Source organism: Micropterus dolomieu, linkage group LG10, assembly GCF_021292245.1.
Source record: "Micropterus dolomieu isolate WLL.071019.BEF.003 ecotype Adirondacks linkage group LG10, ASM2129224v1, whole genome shotgun sequence".
NCBI classification, from domain to species: Eukaryota; Metazoa; Chordata; class Actinopteri; order Centrarchiformes; family Centrarchidae; genus Micropterus; species Micropterus dolomieu.
In genome coordinates, this window is record NC_060159.1 from 12852944 (window position 1) to 12871587 (window position 18644).

General features: G+C 40.4%; 1 protein-coding gene across 7 annotated transcripts in view; it reads left to right on the forward strand.

The window, feature by feature from the left end:
- The first annotated feature begins 9688 nt into the window (after positions 1–9688).
- map7b (microtubule-associated protein 7b) overlaps positions 9689–18644 on the forward strand; it is a 35960-nt gene continuing 27004 nt past the window's right edge. For all 7 annotated transcript variants that reach the window (XR_006826722.1, XM_046060486.1, XM_046060487.1 and 4 more), the window contains exon 1: positions 9689–9838. Coding sequence is in view for 6 of the 7 variants with exons in the window: in XM_046060486.1 (XP_045916442.1) it covers positions 9793–9838 (46 nt within the window). In the remaining variant the exon portion in view is untranslated. The remainder of the gene's footprint in view (positions 9839–18644) is intronic.

Below are 18644 nucleotides of genomic sequence, written 5' to 3' on the forward strand. Positions count from 1 at the left end.
CATGAGAGTTTTGATCATCCTAATTGTCGACAGGAAAGCGAATAACCATATTTCCCAGCATATCAAAATATTCCTGATGAGTGTTTGTGTCTTTATAGGTGCATTTGTATGGTTGAGTATAGGGCATTATTCAGATGTGTTTATTTGTGTGTGGTCCTTGGTATGAGCGTACTGTATGTGTTTATGCACAAGGGGCATATTGGAGCATCATGGCTGCAAATGTGTTCCTTTTCAGTGCCACACAATGTGGCAGTAGTTTAGTAGGACAGTCATGTGTGCTGCCTGATTCTGTAAAGAGCCCATCAGGGTATGACATTATTGCTCAATGTGCGCATGAGTAGCCTTTCTCTGCAGCATGTCTAGCCCCATAAGGACTAGCCTACTGGCCTACTGTACATTGTTGCTAGGTAGAAAGACAGATTGAAGTGTGTGAGGGCGCTAAGAAAGAATAACCACATGATCACTGATCTGTGAGGAAAGAAGTCAACCTCACTGCAAATCAAATAGGCCAGTTTACAGAGGAGGCAGACAGAGACAGACACACTTGGTAAACGTGCCACAGCTTTTTTTTTCCTGCAGAGAACGTGATAATGAATGGCTTCTGATTCACTGACACACATTCCCAAAAAGCCTCGTGGATTTCACTGCAGGAGACAGAATTGCACACATGCTGTAGCTGCTGCTGCGTGTTGGGAGGCAGAGAAAAGCCAAAGCGGTGCCAGCGCAGCCACTGTGCAGTGCAAGAAGGCTGCGTGTGCCTTTAAATTCCATGACCCACTTTTCACAGCTGGGCCTGGCTGGCAGGGAGCGCTCGTGCACGCTGCCTTGAATAATTGGGACTGCAAGGTGAATGTGAGGAGAATAGTTAAGGACGGGAGCTTCCCCCCGCCAGCCAGCGTTGCCTGGTTCAGTCAGCTGGCTGCACACCAGCGAATCTCACACCAGCACTGTCCTCGAGTAGCTGTCGGTCATGGTGTTTCAGAACATTAAAGCTAAGGTGAATGGAGACAGGTGTTTGACAGAAGAACGAGAATTGTGTGGATGTGGCAAGAGTGAGGAAGTGCCATTTTTATGACCTGCTATCAGTTTATATTGTTGAAGCCACTGTGAATATCAAAGGAAAACAATAAGCATTACATCATATCTCCTAATGTGAAATAGCCCGGCAAACCCTACTGTAAATCTTATGTCTTCCCATCCCCCTCCTCATTTTGCCATTCTCTCTCTTGATCCTGTGTGTGCCTCTCCACCCCCTCTCCTACTTCACTATGATTTCCCCCCTCTCCTTTGTGGATGCAGTGATCCATCATGACAATACTTCAGAGACACAGATTGAGAATAGAAAAAGACAGACAGATAGCGTATATGAGTAAAGAGAGAGATGCAAAACCCCCTCCCCCCGCGTTGGTTCCCTTCAGCTGGGAGACAGATCCCATCTCGTCTCTACTGCTGTGGAACCCCAATGCAGACAAATGCTGGGGCATCGTGTCACACAGTCTGCTCCTGCTCCTTCATTCACATGACACACAATTCAGCCATACATCATCACTTATTACCCAGACACAGAGAAAGTCTGGGTAATAAGTGATGGTGGTGGTGTTTTCTTTTGTCACCTCCATGACACAGAGCTGTATTAGCCCTGCATGCTAGACGACCTGCTGCATTGTGGGTAAAGAAGTCTCGCACTCTACCACCCCCTAACCTGCGAGTTTACTGAATACTTTATTCTACTTCAGCCTTAAGTACAACTAAATACTTGGGAACAACTTCCTGTCTTAACTCTATAAATACTACATAACACACATGCACATGTTCCACTTAAACAATGTGTGTATGTGTGTGTGTGTGTGCATGTGTGTGGCAGAACCTACAGTGTATCTCGTGGGAAATCTATTTTATTTCACTACACTGAGCCCATTAAATTTTTCAGCGCTCCAGACATAAATGTTACAACTCTTGCTCTTCAAGCATAAAAAGATGTAGGCGTGTACAAAATCACACAGACTTTGTTGCCAACATTGACCATTTCTACTGTTACCACTACTACTACTACAGCTGGAGGCGAACACACACAGCAGATTTGACTGAATAAGTGGGAATTGCTTTAGTGCAGCAGTTTTTTCTTACACTGAACAAAATTATAAACGCAACACTTTTGCTTTTGCCCCCATTCATCATGAGCCGAACTCAAAGACCTAAGACTTTCTTTATGTACACTAAAGGCCTATTTCTTTCAAATATTGTTCACAAATCTGTCAAAATCTGTGTTAGTGAGCACTTCTCATTTGCTGAGATAATCCATCCAACTCACAGGTGTGGCATATCAATATCAGACAGCATGGGTATTGCACAGGTGTGCCTTAGGCTGGCCACAATAAAAGGCCACTCGAAAATGTGGAGTTCCATCACACAGCACAATGCCACAGATGTCGCAAGTTTTGAGGGAGAGTGCAATTGGCATGCTGACTGCAGCAATGTCCTCCAGAGCTGTTGCCTGTGAATTGAATGTTCATTTCTCTACCATAACCTGTCTCTCCAAAGGCGTTTCAGAGAATTTGGCAGTACATCCAACCGCCCTCACAACCGCAGACCACGTGTAACCACACCAGCCCAGGACCTCCACATCCAGCATCTTCACCTCCAAGATCGTCTGAGACCAGCCACCCAGACAGCTACTGCAACAATCCATTTGCATAACCAAAATATCTGTACAAACTGTCAGGAACCGTCTAACGTCTAAAGTGTTTATTATTATTATTATTATTTATCATTTTGTTCAGTGTATATTTACTACTATAATAATAACAATAACTACTTTCATCACTAGCAGTGGATGATGGTTTTGACAAAGGAAGAGGGTATTTGTTATGTAGTGTGCAGTGGCAGAAAAAGTACTTAGATCTTGTACCAGTACAACAATGTAAAAATACTCAATTATAACTAAAAATCCTTCTTTTAAAATTCTACTTATTTATTATTAACACGTATACTTACACTTGTACTTAACTGTATTAGTATGAATATACTAATATGAAAGCAAAATTATTTGTTTTGCATAAATATGGCCCATGTGACAGATATATTACTATATATTACATGATTAGATTACTAATACTGATGCATCAATGCATGCATAGCATTTTACTGCTGTAGCTAGTCAAGGTGGAGCTAGTTTTAAAGTACTTAATTAACAGTTAGGGATTTTAGTCTAGTATTTCTTTACCTACGGGTTGGCCCCCATCTAAAGGGTCAAAACATTACAAGAGGAAAAGTTCAATGTTTCAGTCTTAAATGTGGTGGAGTAATGTCAAATGAAAATACTCAAGTAAAGCACAAGTAAAGTTCTTTAAAAAATATACTTAAGGACAGAATTTGAGTAAATATACTTTATATTCCACACATTTATCCAGGGGATGCTGGGGACATGTCCCCACCACATTTTGACATTGCTGATTTTGTTCCCATCACTTTTTTTTAAGCATTTGTATAGCAAATGTTCTTAAAAATAGCTTGCTACAGGAATGTTAGATAACAATTGAAAATGCTTTGAGAAAGGTTTATTTGCACAATAAGAAAACATGCAATGCAATTTAAATATAGAAGAAACAAATGTGCAGTTTACAAAGATTGCAGCTGATTACCGCATTATATTCTGTTATATTTTTACATCTATAATTTGTCACCTGCCAGTTGTTTTGTTTTGTTTCCCTTTATATGAATATCTAATAATAACATAAATAATAATAATAATAATAATAATAATATTTCCACAATAAATTGGAGCAGAAAATGTCTCCAGAATGCAGGAAATTAAGTGTTTAATGCTCCAGTTTTTCTGTGGGACGGACCCGTTATTATTATTATTAGTAGTAGTATTAGTAGTAGTAGTAGTAGTAGTATCATAACCATTATTTAAACAGGGAGGATCACTGAGAGTAAGCTCTCTTACAAGGACGCCCTGATTAAGAGTTCATATAAAACAATAAAAGCATAAAAAAGTATTCAGCAAAGTATTCAACAAACAGGCCAAGGACATCCACGTAAAGGACAACAATGCATATTTAATGCTTTATTGTTCTGCAGCCCCCTAAGCCTACCCAACCCAATAAATGCCTGGATGTCAGACAGTAAACATTGCTGTTATAAACATGGTGTAGACAATACCACTGCGACCACCAGAGGGATTAATTGCAGGGATTTAGAATTAATAGCACTATTTACTTGGATCACATGGCCATATGTCTGCTGACCTGTTTGTGTATGAACTGCTAGTTTTTGAGGTTTGTTTTCTTTGCTGCGATTGGCCCTTTCTGTGCATGCCCAGAGGGATGAGTTTGGTCAGCTGTAAAGGGTCAGATACAGTGTGTGTGTGTGTGTGTGTGTGCTCAAGGAAGCATGGGGTGAGTCCTGGTGGGGGATATGTCTATCTGTAGGGGGCGAGTTTAGATCATTCTCCATTATGCCATCTGTTTCCAGTGAATTATGTAGACAAAGATAATTATTATGATCATGCTACCAAAACAGTGCAGACATGTTGAGTGCCCTTACAAGTGTACACACAGCAACAGAAATGTGTAAAAGGAGAGAAATAGGTTTGAACCGCAAATAATTTAAACAGGAAGGATCACTGAGAGTAAGATTTTGTCTTATTTGATTCATACATAAATACATCATCTCAAAAGATCTTATCTCATAAAAAGAAAAAAAAAAGACTGACTTATATTTCCTCAAAATAACAACAATGACCAATAAACCAAGAAACCACACAATGGCATCCCTGGGATTAAAGCAGCATTAACACTCTGATTCGCTGGTTTCCTTTGTTTCATAAACGGGATCAGGAAAAATGAACAGCAGGGCTAAAGAAACTGGTCTCACTTGTCAGATCAATGACACGAGTCATTTGTTGCTATGGATAGATGGTCTTAAGAGAGGGTAACCGAGAAAGAAGTAGTGACAGAGACGAGGCAGATGGAGTCCGTGAAGAAGTGAAAAACTCATCAGGGTTACAGTATACACTGTACCGGTGCAATCATGGCAAGAACAGATAATCGTCTGCTCTCATCACTGCTATGAAATGCAGCACGTGGGGTCCTAGATAACAGCAGTTAAACCTGTATGTCCTTTATTATTAAGCATCAAGTACATTCTTGTTTTGTGAGGCACTACATGCAAGAAAAAGATTAAGGGAGTTGTGAAAATTTGCAGCTTGAATATCCATTGCTAAAGTGACATCACCACCACACTGACATCTGTTTACTTGATGAGCTGGGTGTTTCGTGGGTGGCAATGTGTTAGTATCGTCAACACAGCGGCTTGTCTCTGCAAGCTGGTTTGACATGGAATTTTTGCAGCTTATGCATTGTTTACCTCATTATCTACTAGATCTTTCTACGCTTGTTCAGCACCACATAATTAGCTGTTATGCTGCCTTCAATTACAGTCAGAAATACTGCAAATTACACGAGCATTACAGATGCCTTAATGACCTACAGAATGTAAATACAAATAGAAAGTTTAGTTATATGAGACACTCAAATTCAAATTTGTAGGCATTCTCGCTTTCACAAAACAGATTTTATTTTTTTCATTAATGTTTCTGATTTATGGATTTATTTCCAATTATGATTGTGGTTATTTCCCATACTCTCCTCTAATTCAAATCAGTGTGAGTTAAAGAATATGGCCCTCATCAGAGACTTTAAAAGCCCTAAAAACATGTTTTCTCAATCAGGTTCTTACCATGAGTGATGTTGTCCAACATGAGCACAACATTGTCTGCCTAACTATTTTGGTTATTTCACATTAGGGATTAGCACATTTGTGTTTTTGTCTGTGCTGGTCTCACTGGTTTGAAGTGGGTGGGGTTTGGTCTGCTCATGTTGCCAGAAACTGCCAATCAAATCTGATCAAACACGTCTACACAGTCCTATTGAAGCAGATTGGCTTGTGTTTTTACACCCTTGAATAAAACCATTAAATAATAAGATGTTATTTTCCCCCTAAACTGAGTAATGAACATTTAATACTTTATAAAAATCCTTACTGTAAGATCTGAAACCAAATTTTAAGGGTCTTTAATACTAGATCCATCCTGTATTGTTGTTCCTTCTTAAACCAGCCTGTTTAATCTAGACACATATATGACCTCTGCGCTGATGTTTGCTGCCCTGTGCAAGTGCGCACACACACACACACACACACAAAACTCATTAGCGCACAAATTAATCCAACTAAATCAGTCAGAAGCAAAGAGACCGCCTGTCCTCAAAATCAATCAGTTCCTCGATCTGCTTATTCCTCCGCAGCCCACCCCCCGCCTTAGTTGATCTTCCATGAAGAGCTGGGAACGTTAATCAGCAGAGGATAAGCGTCCCAAAGTGGAAACGTCTGACATCCATTCCCTTCAAATCTTGTACACATTTAGGTCAAGCAAACCCTCTCTTCAGTTCAGCAGGTAAATACTCAGCGTGTATTTTCTTTTCATGGTGTGGGTTTTATCCTGACTGTGTTGGGAGAATCTGGACATTCCTCTCCCTTGGGAGCCAATTACAGACAGTTTGGGGTGGATTTCATCATACACAGTCAAACACACACGACCCTGAATGGAACCCCAGGCTTAACCAAAACCTACTGACTTAACCCTGTACCTCGTGACTAGCCTCCCCTTCCCGCACAAGCAGCAAATAAAACAATCAAACACAAAAATGAGTAGGGGGATGAGGAGTTTGGATTAAACCTTAACCTTATACAAGAGGGTTGAATAAGTAGCCTACAGTTTATCTGTTTGCGACCAGCATGTTCCCATCCTTTCTCTCTCCAACCCCGTCAGACACCACAGAGGTGCCCAGAAGTGTTTGTCTGTTTGTCTGTCTGTCTGTCAGTGTGGAAGTCTGGGAGTTTATACCTACAGGCCAAAATCTCCTTCCTCCACCTCCTCCATCAGAGGAATTGCCAAACAGCTGGTTACCATGGTTGCCATTTTCTGTGCACCAATGTGTAGCCATTTTACTGGGGGTCCAGAGGGAGGGAAAGCCTGCACAGTCTGGCAAATAGCAGCGATATGAGCGGATATTAGCATACATTCAAACAGGAACAGTAAATCCTTGCTCAAATATCACTGGGTTAGCTGAAATGATGGTGGTCTGATTTAGTTTTCTCTCACGTCTCATTTTGCCTAATTGATTTGCTTCTTTGTTAAAAGGTAGCTGTGAGGTGAAACGCCCTTTATACTTCAATGCACTGTTATTCATGTTATTCAATGACATTTCTGTCAAACACCAGATTTTGATGTCTGGTGAATTGATTCATTTAGTAATGTGACATAATGCATAAAGCAACACATCAAAGCTACTGTTACTGTTAAGGCATTAAACAATACTGAATACACTTTAATAGCTCTGCAATGAGCTGAATCTTGTGACTGAAACATCTTATTGATGTATCAATGAAACCTACAGAGCCTCCACAAAGTGATTGAGTGTTGTTTTGATGAGTCAAACATTATTATGTAATAGGAGGGCTCCCTCTGTTGGTCATATGGTTGTAATACATTCAACATTAATAACGTGATTTTTTGGGTTGTAAAAACCCTTTGGCTACTATGATCACTGTCCAGTGAAAACCATGTATCTCCAAATTTGTTGATTTTTAAATTTTCATACAAACTGAAAGATTAAGTGTTCCTTTTTGGGTTTAAAAAATACTCCTACTCGTTAATCTAAATAATGCTTTACTTACCATTAGACTACCAGAAAAATGCATTATCACAAAGCTAAAAACAGGGCTGTTTTTTTGGGAGATACATGAATTTCACAGGACAGCTACAACTTTATCATACACAGGGCTATTAATATGTTTACAAACATCACAATAGCTCATATTTGTCAGGGTAAAACTGTAACAAGGCACAATTTTATCTTTTGTACTGGGAAATGAGACAATAACATGTTAAAACCCCTGGGCAAAAATAATTATTGCGATATAGTTTTCCTCAATATAAAAAATGTTCAGCAAACTAATTAAGTAATTTGAATCACGAATGAACCAGCTCTTAATTTTACTATTTTGAAATGTATTTGATTTTGATTTGATTTGAATTTTGAGGAAAGGATAGAAAAAAAGATTCGACTTAATTTTAATCATGCATATTTGTCGAAAAAAGATTTGATCATGATTGTTTAGAATTGTTCTACCTCAGATTTATTAAGCGATCCACTGTTTTGGCATGTGTGTGTCATGTTGTGACAATAAAGAATAGTTTAAAACTGAAATTGACCATCTGGTTACTTTAACTTTCACTCAAGAGCAAAAATCTGCCTTTAAACTTGAAAGAAAATGATTTGACATTTATCGTGATAATTAGAGATTTCGAATGATTGTGGTAACATTTTTGGCATTGACAGCTCTCTCACTCATGTTCACATTGTTGCACCTGGTACAACGCTGGTAGTCCTTTTTCATGGAAGATGTTTTGAAAGATCACAGTAACTTTTCGCTGTGACACTGTCATGCTTTACTCTGACACTTCCAGGTATGAAGCCATCGTTACTGTTTTTAGTGACAACTGGGCTTTTCCTGCTATGACAAGTCAAAATGTTTTCTGTGAAAAAGGCGTTGGAGTTTGGTGACTTGGTTATTTTTAGCTAGAGTTATTGAAAAACACCTGGTGGGTGTGCAGGGCCTTTAAGTAAACTACGATATGTTCACATTTAAATTTCTGGCAATCTTGATATTTCCCTTTAATCCCTAGAACCTATTAGAGGTATATTTTTGAGGCCTTTCTTGAATATCTTGTCGGCCCCCCAAGATTGGCTTAAATATAATAAATGTTTGTTTATTTGTTTGTTTTATACTGATAAATTATCCATTTACTATGTTTGTATTAGGCTAAGTACTGAATGATTTTATGTTTGATTTAGTGTGACAGAGTTGTGATTCTTTTTTGTGGCTCATTATCTATAAATCAAGGGTGTAGAATTTAGTAGGGATGGTCATGTCCCTGCCAATATACAGCGACTACTGAATTGCAATCATTTCCGTCAGTGTATTTGGTGCAGCTCTTTTTCTCTGCTAGGAGTCCAATACGTTTTTTAAGCTTTGAAAGATTATACCCTCCCGCCTCATATGCTTCAGGGTGGTTTGGTCCACTGCCTAAATTTTTCAGACCCACAGTAACTTAATTTCTAAAAATCTCCCTTTAGCAGATGTTTTTATTGTCAAACGGCGACATGAAATACCCGCTCTTAACATAATTACAAAGGCTAAGTCAGTAAATGTAATGTGACAGTTTTACTAAACTTGCACAGACACCAAACTATTGGTCAAAAAAACATTGTATGGTTTCACTGTTGGAATACCCACATTGCCAGCAGATGTCAGCATAATACTTTTGACAGACCTGCACATCTTGCCCCATCTTAAGCAGTTCTGTTTTAAAGCAGTACAAACATCATAATTCAGACAGAAATAACCAAATTTAACATGTGTTAGCTAGGTAGGCAAGAGTACAGATTCTGCAAGGCAACAGGTCAAGCTTATTGTCTTTTCAGGTGCAGTTAGGACTCAAAATGAAGCAAATGAGTGACAAAGACTAGCCTGTTGATGAGTGAGAGATAAGTTTATTCTGCCCGTAGTATGTAATTATAACGCACTATTACAGGTAGCAGCTTATTGTAATTGTTATTAGATTAGGTGTTTGCCTGTGTCGTCCCCCACCTGTCCGTGGGAGGGTGCCCGGTCTGTCTCAGGATCACTCCAGCAGCTGATCCCTCTCAGCTGACGTCAGGAGAAATGGCGGACCAGGATGGCAGCGACGCATCTCCTCCCGAGTCCCAAGGTGAGTTCATACCGACGGAAAAGTTCATTCAAACTTTGTAGAACACGAACTGTTATCTAAGCAGTTAGGTACAAATTAGCGGAGGGGCTTCAGTTGATTTTGTCGGTGTTTGAACGCTGAATTACAGACAGACTCAAGTAAATTAGTACTCGTAGCCGGGTCAGTCACGGGAGTGGGATTATTTATCTACCAACTCACCCAACCGGTTGCCTTAGGTTTATTAAACACGACATGTTCTATAAACTACACTTTGTTTTTCAGTTTTACCCTTTGTTGAGAGACTTTTTGAGCTCCCCTCAGCGCTGGCTGACACCTGTTGCTGACATTTTGTCAACTCGTCGAAATGAGTTCAGTTGACGTGACAGGTGAATTAATGGAAATGAACAGAGGGTTGTTGTTCATGGGATGGCAGACGCTAACGTTAGCTAAGCTTCACATGTCTTTAGGCTAAAGTTACAACTTTGCTCCGTGGCTTTTAAAAACATTTTTTATTCGGTCTACAGTTTAGGCTGGCTTGTCAATATCCCAAAACGTTTCTTTAACATCAGATAAAAGGACACATGTGACCCCAAACTGTGAATATATATTCTCGTCGTTTGCCAGTACTTAAAATGACCACTCATAGCTTCACTAACGTTAACTTACAGCACGCTTTTTAAGCTACTGTTCTGTTACACTTTTGTCAAGTAGTATGTCATGTTAATGTCAATACGGTACAACCTACAAGCAAAATAAAATGGTGTGTGGTGTGTTTGACAGCGTGTGAGCTGCTGTCAGTCTAGTTAATCATTTGCTTCTGTTCAGGGCAAAGCACCAAAGCAATGGCCACTTATCGCCAGTGATGTCGCCAAAATCAAAGAAACAAGAGTCTATCGTGGATGAACCTTTTTTTTTTTTGTAATTCAGTGCTCAATCACTGAGGAAAGGAAATGATGAAAGAAGATGAAACGCTAAAGTGTTGACAGTGCCAACGTTTGCTGCTTTAGTAAATAACTTCACAAACTGGACATCAGATGCCCTGTTTTGATTTGAATTATACAAATCGCATATTTAAATTACTGAAGAAATGTGTTTAGATTTAGAAGGCTCATCACATTTTTTTTTTTTACAGTGACATTTGATTGTCAGAATGCGAGTTAAACCCTAATATATTATGACATGTTTGGTTTGTCTAATTAGGATATGTTAGTTGTAAAGTTTAAGAGGTTAAGAATGTATGCATTTGGCCAGGGAGTGTTTTACAGACAGGTGCGTATGCCGGGTTCATGAAGTGAGATTTCTAACAGAATGTGGCGTGACATACAGTTATTTTAGTGCTAGCATTACAAAGTTCAGATGTTAATGATGTGTTAATCTGCGAATTGTTGCACCAAGTGCTGAAAAACAATACTGCTCTGTACAAGACAGCGATGCAAGAAACATCCCCAACAACCCTAAGACAGATGGTACAGGTTCACTTGGTGTGTGTTACTGAGTTTATTCAGTGTGATTGATCTTTTATTGTTTACTCAACTGAGTTAGGTCCACAACACCTCCACAGGACTCGTGCCACATTGATAAATATATATATATATATATATATACAATCTCGGTATATCACCTATGCCACTGCAGATACTCTATGAGCTCACAATTAAGACTCAACATGGTAACATTACCACAGCAGCTGTGTTCCCTGGTCACTATTTTTTCCCTACCTACCCATTTTCATCTTCTTTCAGTTCAGTAACTTAGAATTCATGAACAACTTCCTTCCACATACATTATTTATCTTCTATTCCCATGCTGCTGTGAACTTTAAGATACACAATCCACATGCACCATTGTGCCTTTGACCACGACAGTGAAGCTGGCTTTAATGTTGTGATCACTGTTCTATGGGGTTATTAACTGTTTTCTCAAATGTGCCATTTTCCAATCTGTGGCATCCAATAGTTGCCCTACAAAATGCCTGCACAAATGCTTCTATATATTTGTCACTCTGGCAAAACCAGTTTTAATATCTCTTTCTGGATCAGATGACAAATATTTTTTATTTTTTACTGGTTAGAGACACGTCAGAGCTTGGTCACTTACTAAGTTTGAGAGTATTGCAGTTTATCACCATACTCTTCCCTTCAAGCAGGGTCTGTTGCTTTATTTATTTTTAATCAGTTTATTATATGGCCTTCGTTTGCATGATAGACAGCTTTTACATATCTTATTGTTTCATCCTGCCAAGGTATTTGGCGTACAGCCATCTTTCTTTTTTTTCCACCGAGTCGCCTAAGGTCTTGAGATTTGCTTTGTTCCAAGCACTGATACTCTCTGCTCGTTGTTACACCTTAGTGTCCACACACGCCCAGAATGGCGAGAAAGACTGTCCTCTTCCCTGCAGCCCCTCTTCACCTGCAGTGCCATCATGATATTATTTTCTAATCTGGATTGTCCCCTCTGTTTGGTCGTCTTGTCCACATCATGTGGGTTGTAGGATTTTCTTGTGTGGAGGCATCTCTGTGGACATCAGTAGTAAACTTTAGAATCAAATTATGATGATGTGTTCATTTTCTTGACGTCATCAAAATAAGCAAGGCCTATTTGTAATACAACTATTGCAGTTTTACACTGTGAAAACCTCATGTCAGTGTAAGAAACACAGACAAGAATTAGCTTATTGGTATATCTTGCAAAAATATTGCTGTTTACATTTACAAGTAAAAATAACACAACACTAAGCTTATATACTTGGCTTTATCTGTTTATCCAACGATGAAAGTATTAAATCTCTTCCTGTCTTCCATCTGTCTTTGTTATACACATATTCAATAGGTGTGACAAAGGTGTGTAGCCTAGCCTATCCGGTTTAAGTCTTAGTGTAGGATTACAGCATTACTCTATCCTGCAGGGACAAAGATCAGATTTCTCTTTCATGAATATCTGTGTTTGGACAGCATGTGCTCCCAAAGGTGATGAGGCAGCAGGTCTTGTCCCGAATTCCTGTAAATTGTTTGTGTTCTATTGTAAATACTCTGCACTGAAATAGTCTATATTAGGCTTTTTCTTTTGCAAAGGTTGACCTAAATGTAAGGCCAACTACAGGATGAAGTGGTTGAGTCTTCAATCATTTTCTGGCCTAGCTCTTTTGAGCCACAGTGTCTTGGCGGCATGAAGATTTCAAACTGTCAAGCTGGTTATTTAATCTATGTGTGTAATTTGATTTAGTGCAAGATTAGCGTGTGCATACACTGTTATTGGACAGGCCTCCAATAATGTACCCTGTTATAACTTTACAGCCCCCATTATGTCTACCTCCCTTCCATCTGACCAACCCTACTGTGTGTGTCAGTGTATGTGCACATGCAGTGTCTGTGAAATGAAAGTGATGCACAACTTAGGATCTGTTACTGCAGTGCAACTGCAGTAATACTTCTCAGATATAAATATTGATGCACTGCATATTGTTACTTCTGTGTACTTTGAATTTAAAGAGCAAGTAACACAAATATTTCCATATCTACTGTAAAGCTGTGGTGTGTGAAATAGCCAATGGCTCTTTAAGTGGAGAATGGGGCGGAGCCATATACCATGTGCTCTCTGAACACACTGCTTCCACAGAGCCAGCTCCAGTGCTGCATTGTTTGGTTTAGTGTGAGTGCATAGGCGTGTGTGTGTGTGTGTGTGTGTGTGTGTGTGTGTGTGTGTACGTTGCATTAAAGTGTGCCTGTCCTCTGCTCTCTCGCTTCCACTCTTCCACTGCGTCATTGGTCCATGTGCTGCTGTTGTCAAGGAAACCCTTTACCGGTACCGGCTCACCTTCCACTGCTGGATTTGCACTGAATATTTTAATGGCCCCGTGGGCCTCTATTATCTGTGTGTGTGTGTGTGTGTGTGTGTGTGTGTGTGTGTGTACTGTACTGTACAGCCAGTGCCTGTGTGATGTGATTCTTCTGACAAGTTTGAATTTACAGAATAGGCCCAGCATGAGAGAGGTGAGGAGGGAAAAGGGGGGGTGCTGCAGAAACAGTACTGACAACAGCAGCACTATCTCTTGAGAAGTGAGGGAGTTGAGAAGTGCAATTTTTTCCAGCTCTCAACAGAGCCAGTCTTGTGGATTAAGTTTTCTTTTCTAAGCCAGACTACAAGAGCTCATCCTGAGACTCTGTCGCACACTCAGTCTCTTTCAGTCTCTGTCTCTGAGCCTGGCACTGCCATCATAGGCAGTATGGACTTGTCACAGTGAGCAGGTCTGTTTCTCTCTCTTTCACACTTTTCTCTCATCATCTCTCTGCACTTCATTCTTTACTCTTCTACCACATTTAATTATTTGTTGCATCTCTCCTGCCATTTTTATTCTGTCCTTCTCTCTTCCCCTCTCTCTTCTTTCGGCTTTTTGACACAGAGCAGCAGTGTGCAGCCAGAGAATTTAGCTGTTAGCTTTACCTGTTAGCTATCTACATCTTCACTAAGAAAAAAGGCTTTTAGGGGTGACCCCCTCCACCGCCACCCTCTGGCGTCCACCACTGACCTGCCCCCACCCTCCCCCACACCAACCACTGCAGGGTGGGATGGGCAGGGGTTGGGTGAGTTAGCCAGGGGCTCGATGGTTAGCAACAGGGCAGGCGATGCCAGAGAGTAAAGGACGAGAACGAGGAGGTGGAGGAGGTGGGTGCTCGCGGGGCAAACGGAAGCTGAGGAAGGGAGGCAGCCGTTCAGCCATCCCGGCACTCTTCACCATCACTGAGGAAGAGGAGGGACAGAGACGGAGAGATGCTTGCAGGAGGAAGAAACGAGGTATGGTGGGAAAGGATAGAGGGAAACAGATGGGTGTAAAGTGGAGAGCACAATAAATGTGCGTGCTCTGGTACTTTATACTGTTTGAGCTTCATTTAAACTATTAAATTGTATGTGTGTGTCTGTCTGTGTGTGAGTGAGGGCATTAATATCTGGGACAGAGAGGCAAGTGGGGCAGAGAGTTATTTAACCAGTCTCTGGAGAGCCACAGAAGCAGACAATTTAATCTGAAATTGTGGAGCATTAAAGACAATTGTACACGTGTAGTTAGTTAGCAGGATGTTAATGATGACTACATGTGCCAGGAGCTTGGATATTAAGGAAGTAATTGTGTTACATTGTTGTGCGTCAGTGAGTTACGTGTGTGTGTGTGTGTGTGTGTGCTGTTGGCTCTTGCAGAGGAAAATTCATCTTAACCCATCAAATTCAGCCATCTGGAGTCAGGTGGCTGACGTGTGTGTATGAGTGGAAACCAGCTGACAAGGCAAGATTGGGTCAACGCAAGGGCAGCAGATGAGTGAAGGTGCAGTCCACTTCATGCGTGTATGTGGTTATAATGCATCAGTAAGCAGAGCTGTCAGTCAACAGGACAGCATGTCTCTGCAGTTACAGCAGGTACAATGTTTAACTTCTCTTGCAGTTTTGGGTTTATTCCAGAACTTATTAAGAACAAAAAACTGAAGGCAAAAGATTTGCATCATTCATTAATACCTCTTCATCCAGTGTTGACGAGGGTCAGGTAACTAAAATACAGAGAGTAAATTGAACTTTTCAGGGTACTTTTGAATCTGCTTCATGCCGCTTTACTGTCTTTAAAACAGAAAACATAATATACAGTTTTGGCTTAGCGGTAGAGTGGGTTCCCCTCTTATGAAAAGATCCCCTAGTCCTCATGTCGTGAGTGTCGTGAGGAAAGATACTGCCGAGATTGTATTATATGATGGAGGAAGGGTTGGGTCTTTGACTTAAGGAGACAGGAAGGTGATCAGATATTATTATGAGATAAAAGATTATTATTACATTATTTACTTAGCTTGAGTCATACAGTCTTACCCAGCTCTAAGATAACCTGACTTCATGGAGCAAAATGATTTGTGCTAAATAATATAAAAAGAACAAGACATCACAAAGATTGATAATTAATTGCATTTCAGTTTAGTGTAAGACATGATTCTTATCCTACAGGTTTTACATTTTGCTCATGGGGGAAGCATGCATGTATGCATGCAGAGAAAGGGGGAAATGAAGAGATGACTGTCATGGAAATTGTATTCCTGGTGAGAGATTGAGCATAAAAGATAAGTGTAAGAAAACAATTTTCTGCCCTTACAATGATTGTCAGCTCTTGCAGTGAGCATGAGGTCAGTGTATCAGGTAACTGCTAAATAGTTTGACACTTGCCTTTATTTTAAAGTGACAGTCATGCTGTGATACTGTCTTTCTTTAAAAGATGCCAAGTTTATGTATTGTGCATGGAGTAGGCTAAAAAGTTAATAAACATATGCACTATATAGTGTAGCCTACCTTATTAATTTATCAAGAATAGTGCTTCCTTCTTTACTCCCCTGCATGTAAAATTAATGTATGGACTTTTTATGTGATTTTCATCACTGGAGCTGCTCTGCACTCTGGTGTGGCAGCAGAAACTTCTATATCTCTTCCCAGAAGGCAGCAGGGTGAACAGGCTGTGGCTGGGGTGTGTACTGTCCTTAGTATCCTTTCTGAGCAGTTTTAATCACCTGCTGCAGAGCCCTCCGGTCCTGGGCTGGGGTGTTGTATTTAAACCCAGAGTGCTGAGCTGGCTGATCAGTTTCATGGGGGAGACTGTGTTGAATGCAGAGCTGAAATCCACAAACGGCATTCTGATGTAGGTGTTTTTTTCAAGGGCTGAGGGCTGAGTGGAAGGCAGTGGAGATGGCATCCTCTGTAGATCTGTTGGTTCTGACAGCAAACTGGTGAGGGTCCAGGCTGGCTGGGATAGTGTTTTTTTATGTGCTGAAGAACCAGTTTCTCAAAGCACTTCATCATTTTAGGGGTGTAAAAGCATGGCTCGGTCTTTGGTGATTGGGTGGATAAATTATGTTTAATAGTAGATGAGCTGGGATGGAGATGAGATAGAGTTTTGATTGACATTGGTTAAGGAAAAGTACTTTTTCAGGGTATCCGCGGGGTCTTAAAAGTATTAATGTCTTAAATTTCATATTAATATATTTCATATTAAAAAAATAAGGCCTTAAAAGTATTAAATTTCGTTTACCAAGGTCTTAAATTTGTTTGTGTTCTTTCGTAGGATTAAATAAATGCCGTAACGTCACTTTTTATGTGTGTGACTTTATAATTTACTCCGTTTGGTGTGACTCTGACGTCAGTACAGGTAACGTTACTGTTCGCGAATCAGCTACTAACACGCCAACTCTAGCTCGTCGCCTGAGAATGGGGACGTGTCTGAAATTCAGAAAGCCAGAGACACGGAAAAGTGGAGTTCACACTTTGGCAAGCGCTAATGAAACAGCGGAGCTGGAAGACCCGCCTGCAGTCAGTGAATGTACAACAGCAACGGAGAGACAGTTGTGGATGACTGTGTTCTGGCGTTGCGTTACTTTTGTAGGGTAACGTTAACGTTATGCGAATGGAGACATCCGATATCACCTAGATGCGCCGATCACCGGGACGAGGAAAAAACAAACCGGAGCCCAACTCTTTATCCCCGCTGCTTTCAAGCCAATACTATATAATACTACTTCAAACAGCCTTAAGATGCAAAAACCGAACAGGATGAATAATCACTTAAGCAATTGGCATATTATATTACATTACCTTATCTAGCCAAGGTGTCACAAATTGTAACAACTCATACTGCACAATTTGTTAGTATTTTTGATTTCACCCCTTAAAAGTTCTTAGTGCACAAATATTGGATTCATTTCATAGGTACGCTGGGGATACTGGGGACATGTCACCACCACTTTTCAACACAAGTGACGACCTTGATTCATATCAAAATACAAACACACTCGAAAAAGCTATAGTGTGTTAAATATTAATGAATTATAATAAAATGTTTTATTAAATTCATATAACTTTGTAAATAATTTTACAAAGCTTAAAATTCATACAGATTTTTCATTATATGTCAGTGAAGTTGGTTTTAAATATCATCCTAGTTGGTATTAAAAAGGTTTTAAAAAGTCTTAAATTTAACTTTGAGAATCCTGGGGGTAACCCTGTTTTTAGTGATCCTTAATCACAATTTCGATGCCAATTCTAATCCAATATCAACGACAAGTTGCTTATAAGTTTCTATTAACATTTCGACAATATTGGACAACATTGCTTTCTATTCTTCTGTTTTCAAAAGCCATAATGAGTGATGGGTTGACTTGAGACATAAATCCATGTGCAACAAATGCAGTAGCACCGTCCTCTCAGGCACCTGTTATCCAGGCCTGACTGCCTGTCCTGTGGCTAGAAAGGAGGACCCCCACCCCCTGTTCCCTTTGCCTCTCTGTTGGCTGGAGCTTAGTGTTTAGCTTAGCATTAGCAACGTGAGAGGATTAGCTCTCAGGCTGCAGGAGAGGCAGGAGCCATACAGCGTGCTTGCCTGCTGCCCACTGGCCCCGACAGCACAGCATTAATCGCTAACTCTGACCATTTAATCTGACTGCCAATGACTGCAGATAGAATGGGGGTGGGGAGTGCGCGCACACACACACCAGCACAAGGGGAGGGAGGGGCAGATTAAACAGTCATACTCTCCCTGTGTCTCACTCTCTGTCTCTTTTTTACACACACACACACACATAAACACACACACGTATGGACAAAAGGATGGGGATTGGAGAGAGCCACAACCTGTCTCAGTCAGCTCTCAACGACTGTGACCAAAGCTGACCCCTCTCTCTTTCTCCTTTTCTGCTTTCCCCTTTGCTCTGAAAAAAGTCAAGTTTTGGGTGGTCCTTTTTTCAGTTATCTGGCATTTCTTCATGTTGCTTTTCCTTTCGTCCCCTTCACTGCACCGTGGACTTTGGATTCAAGC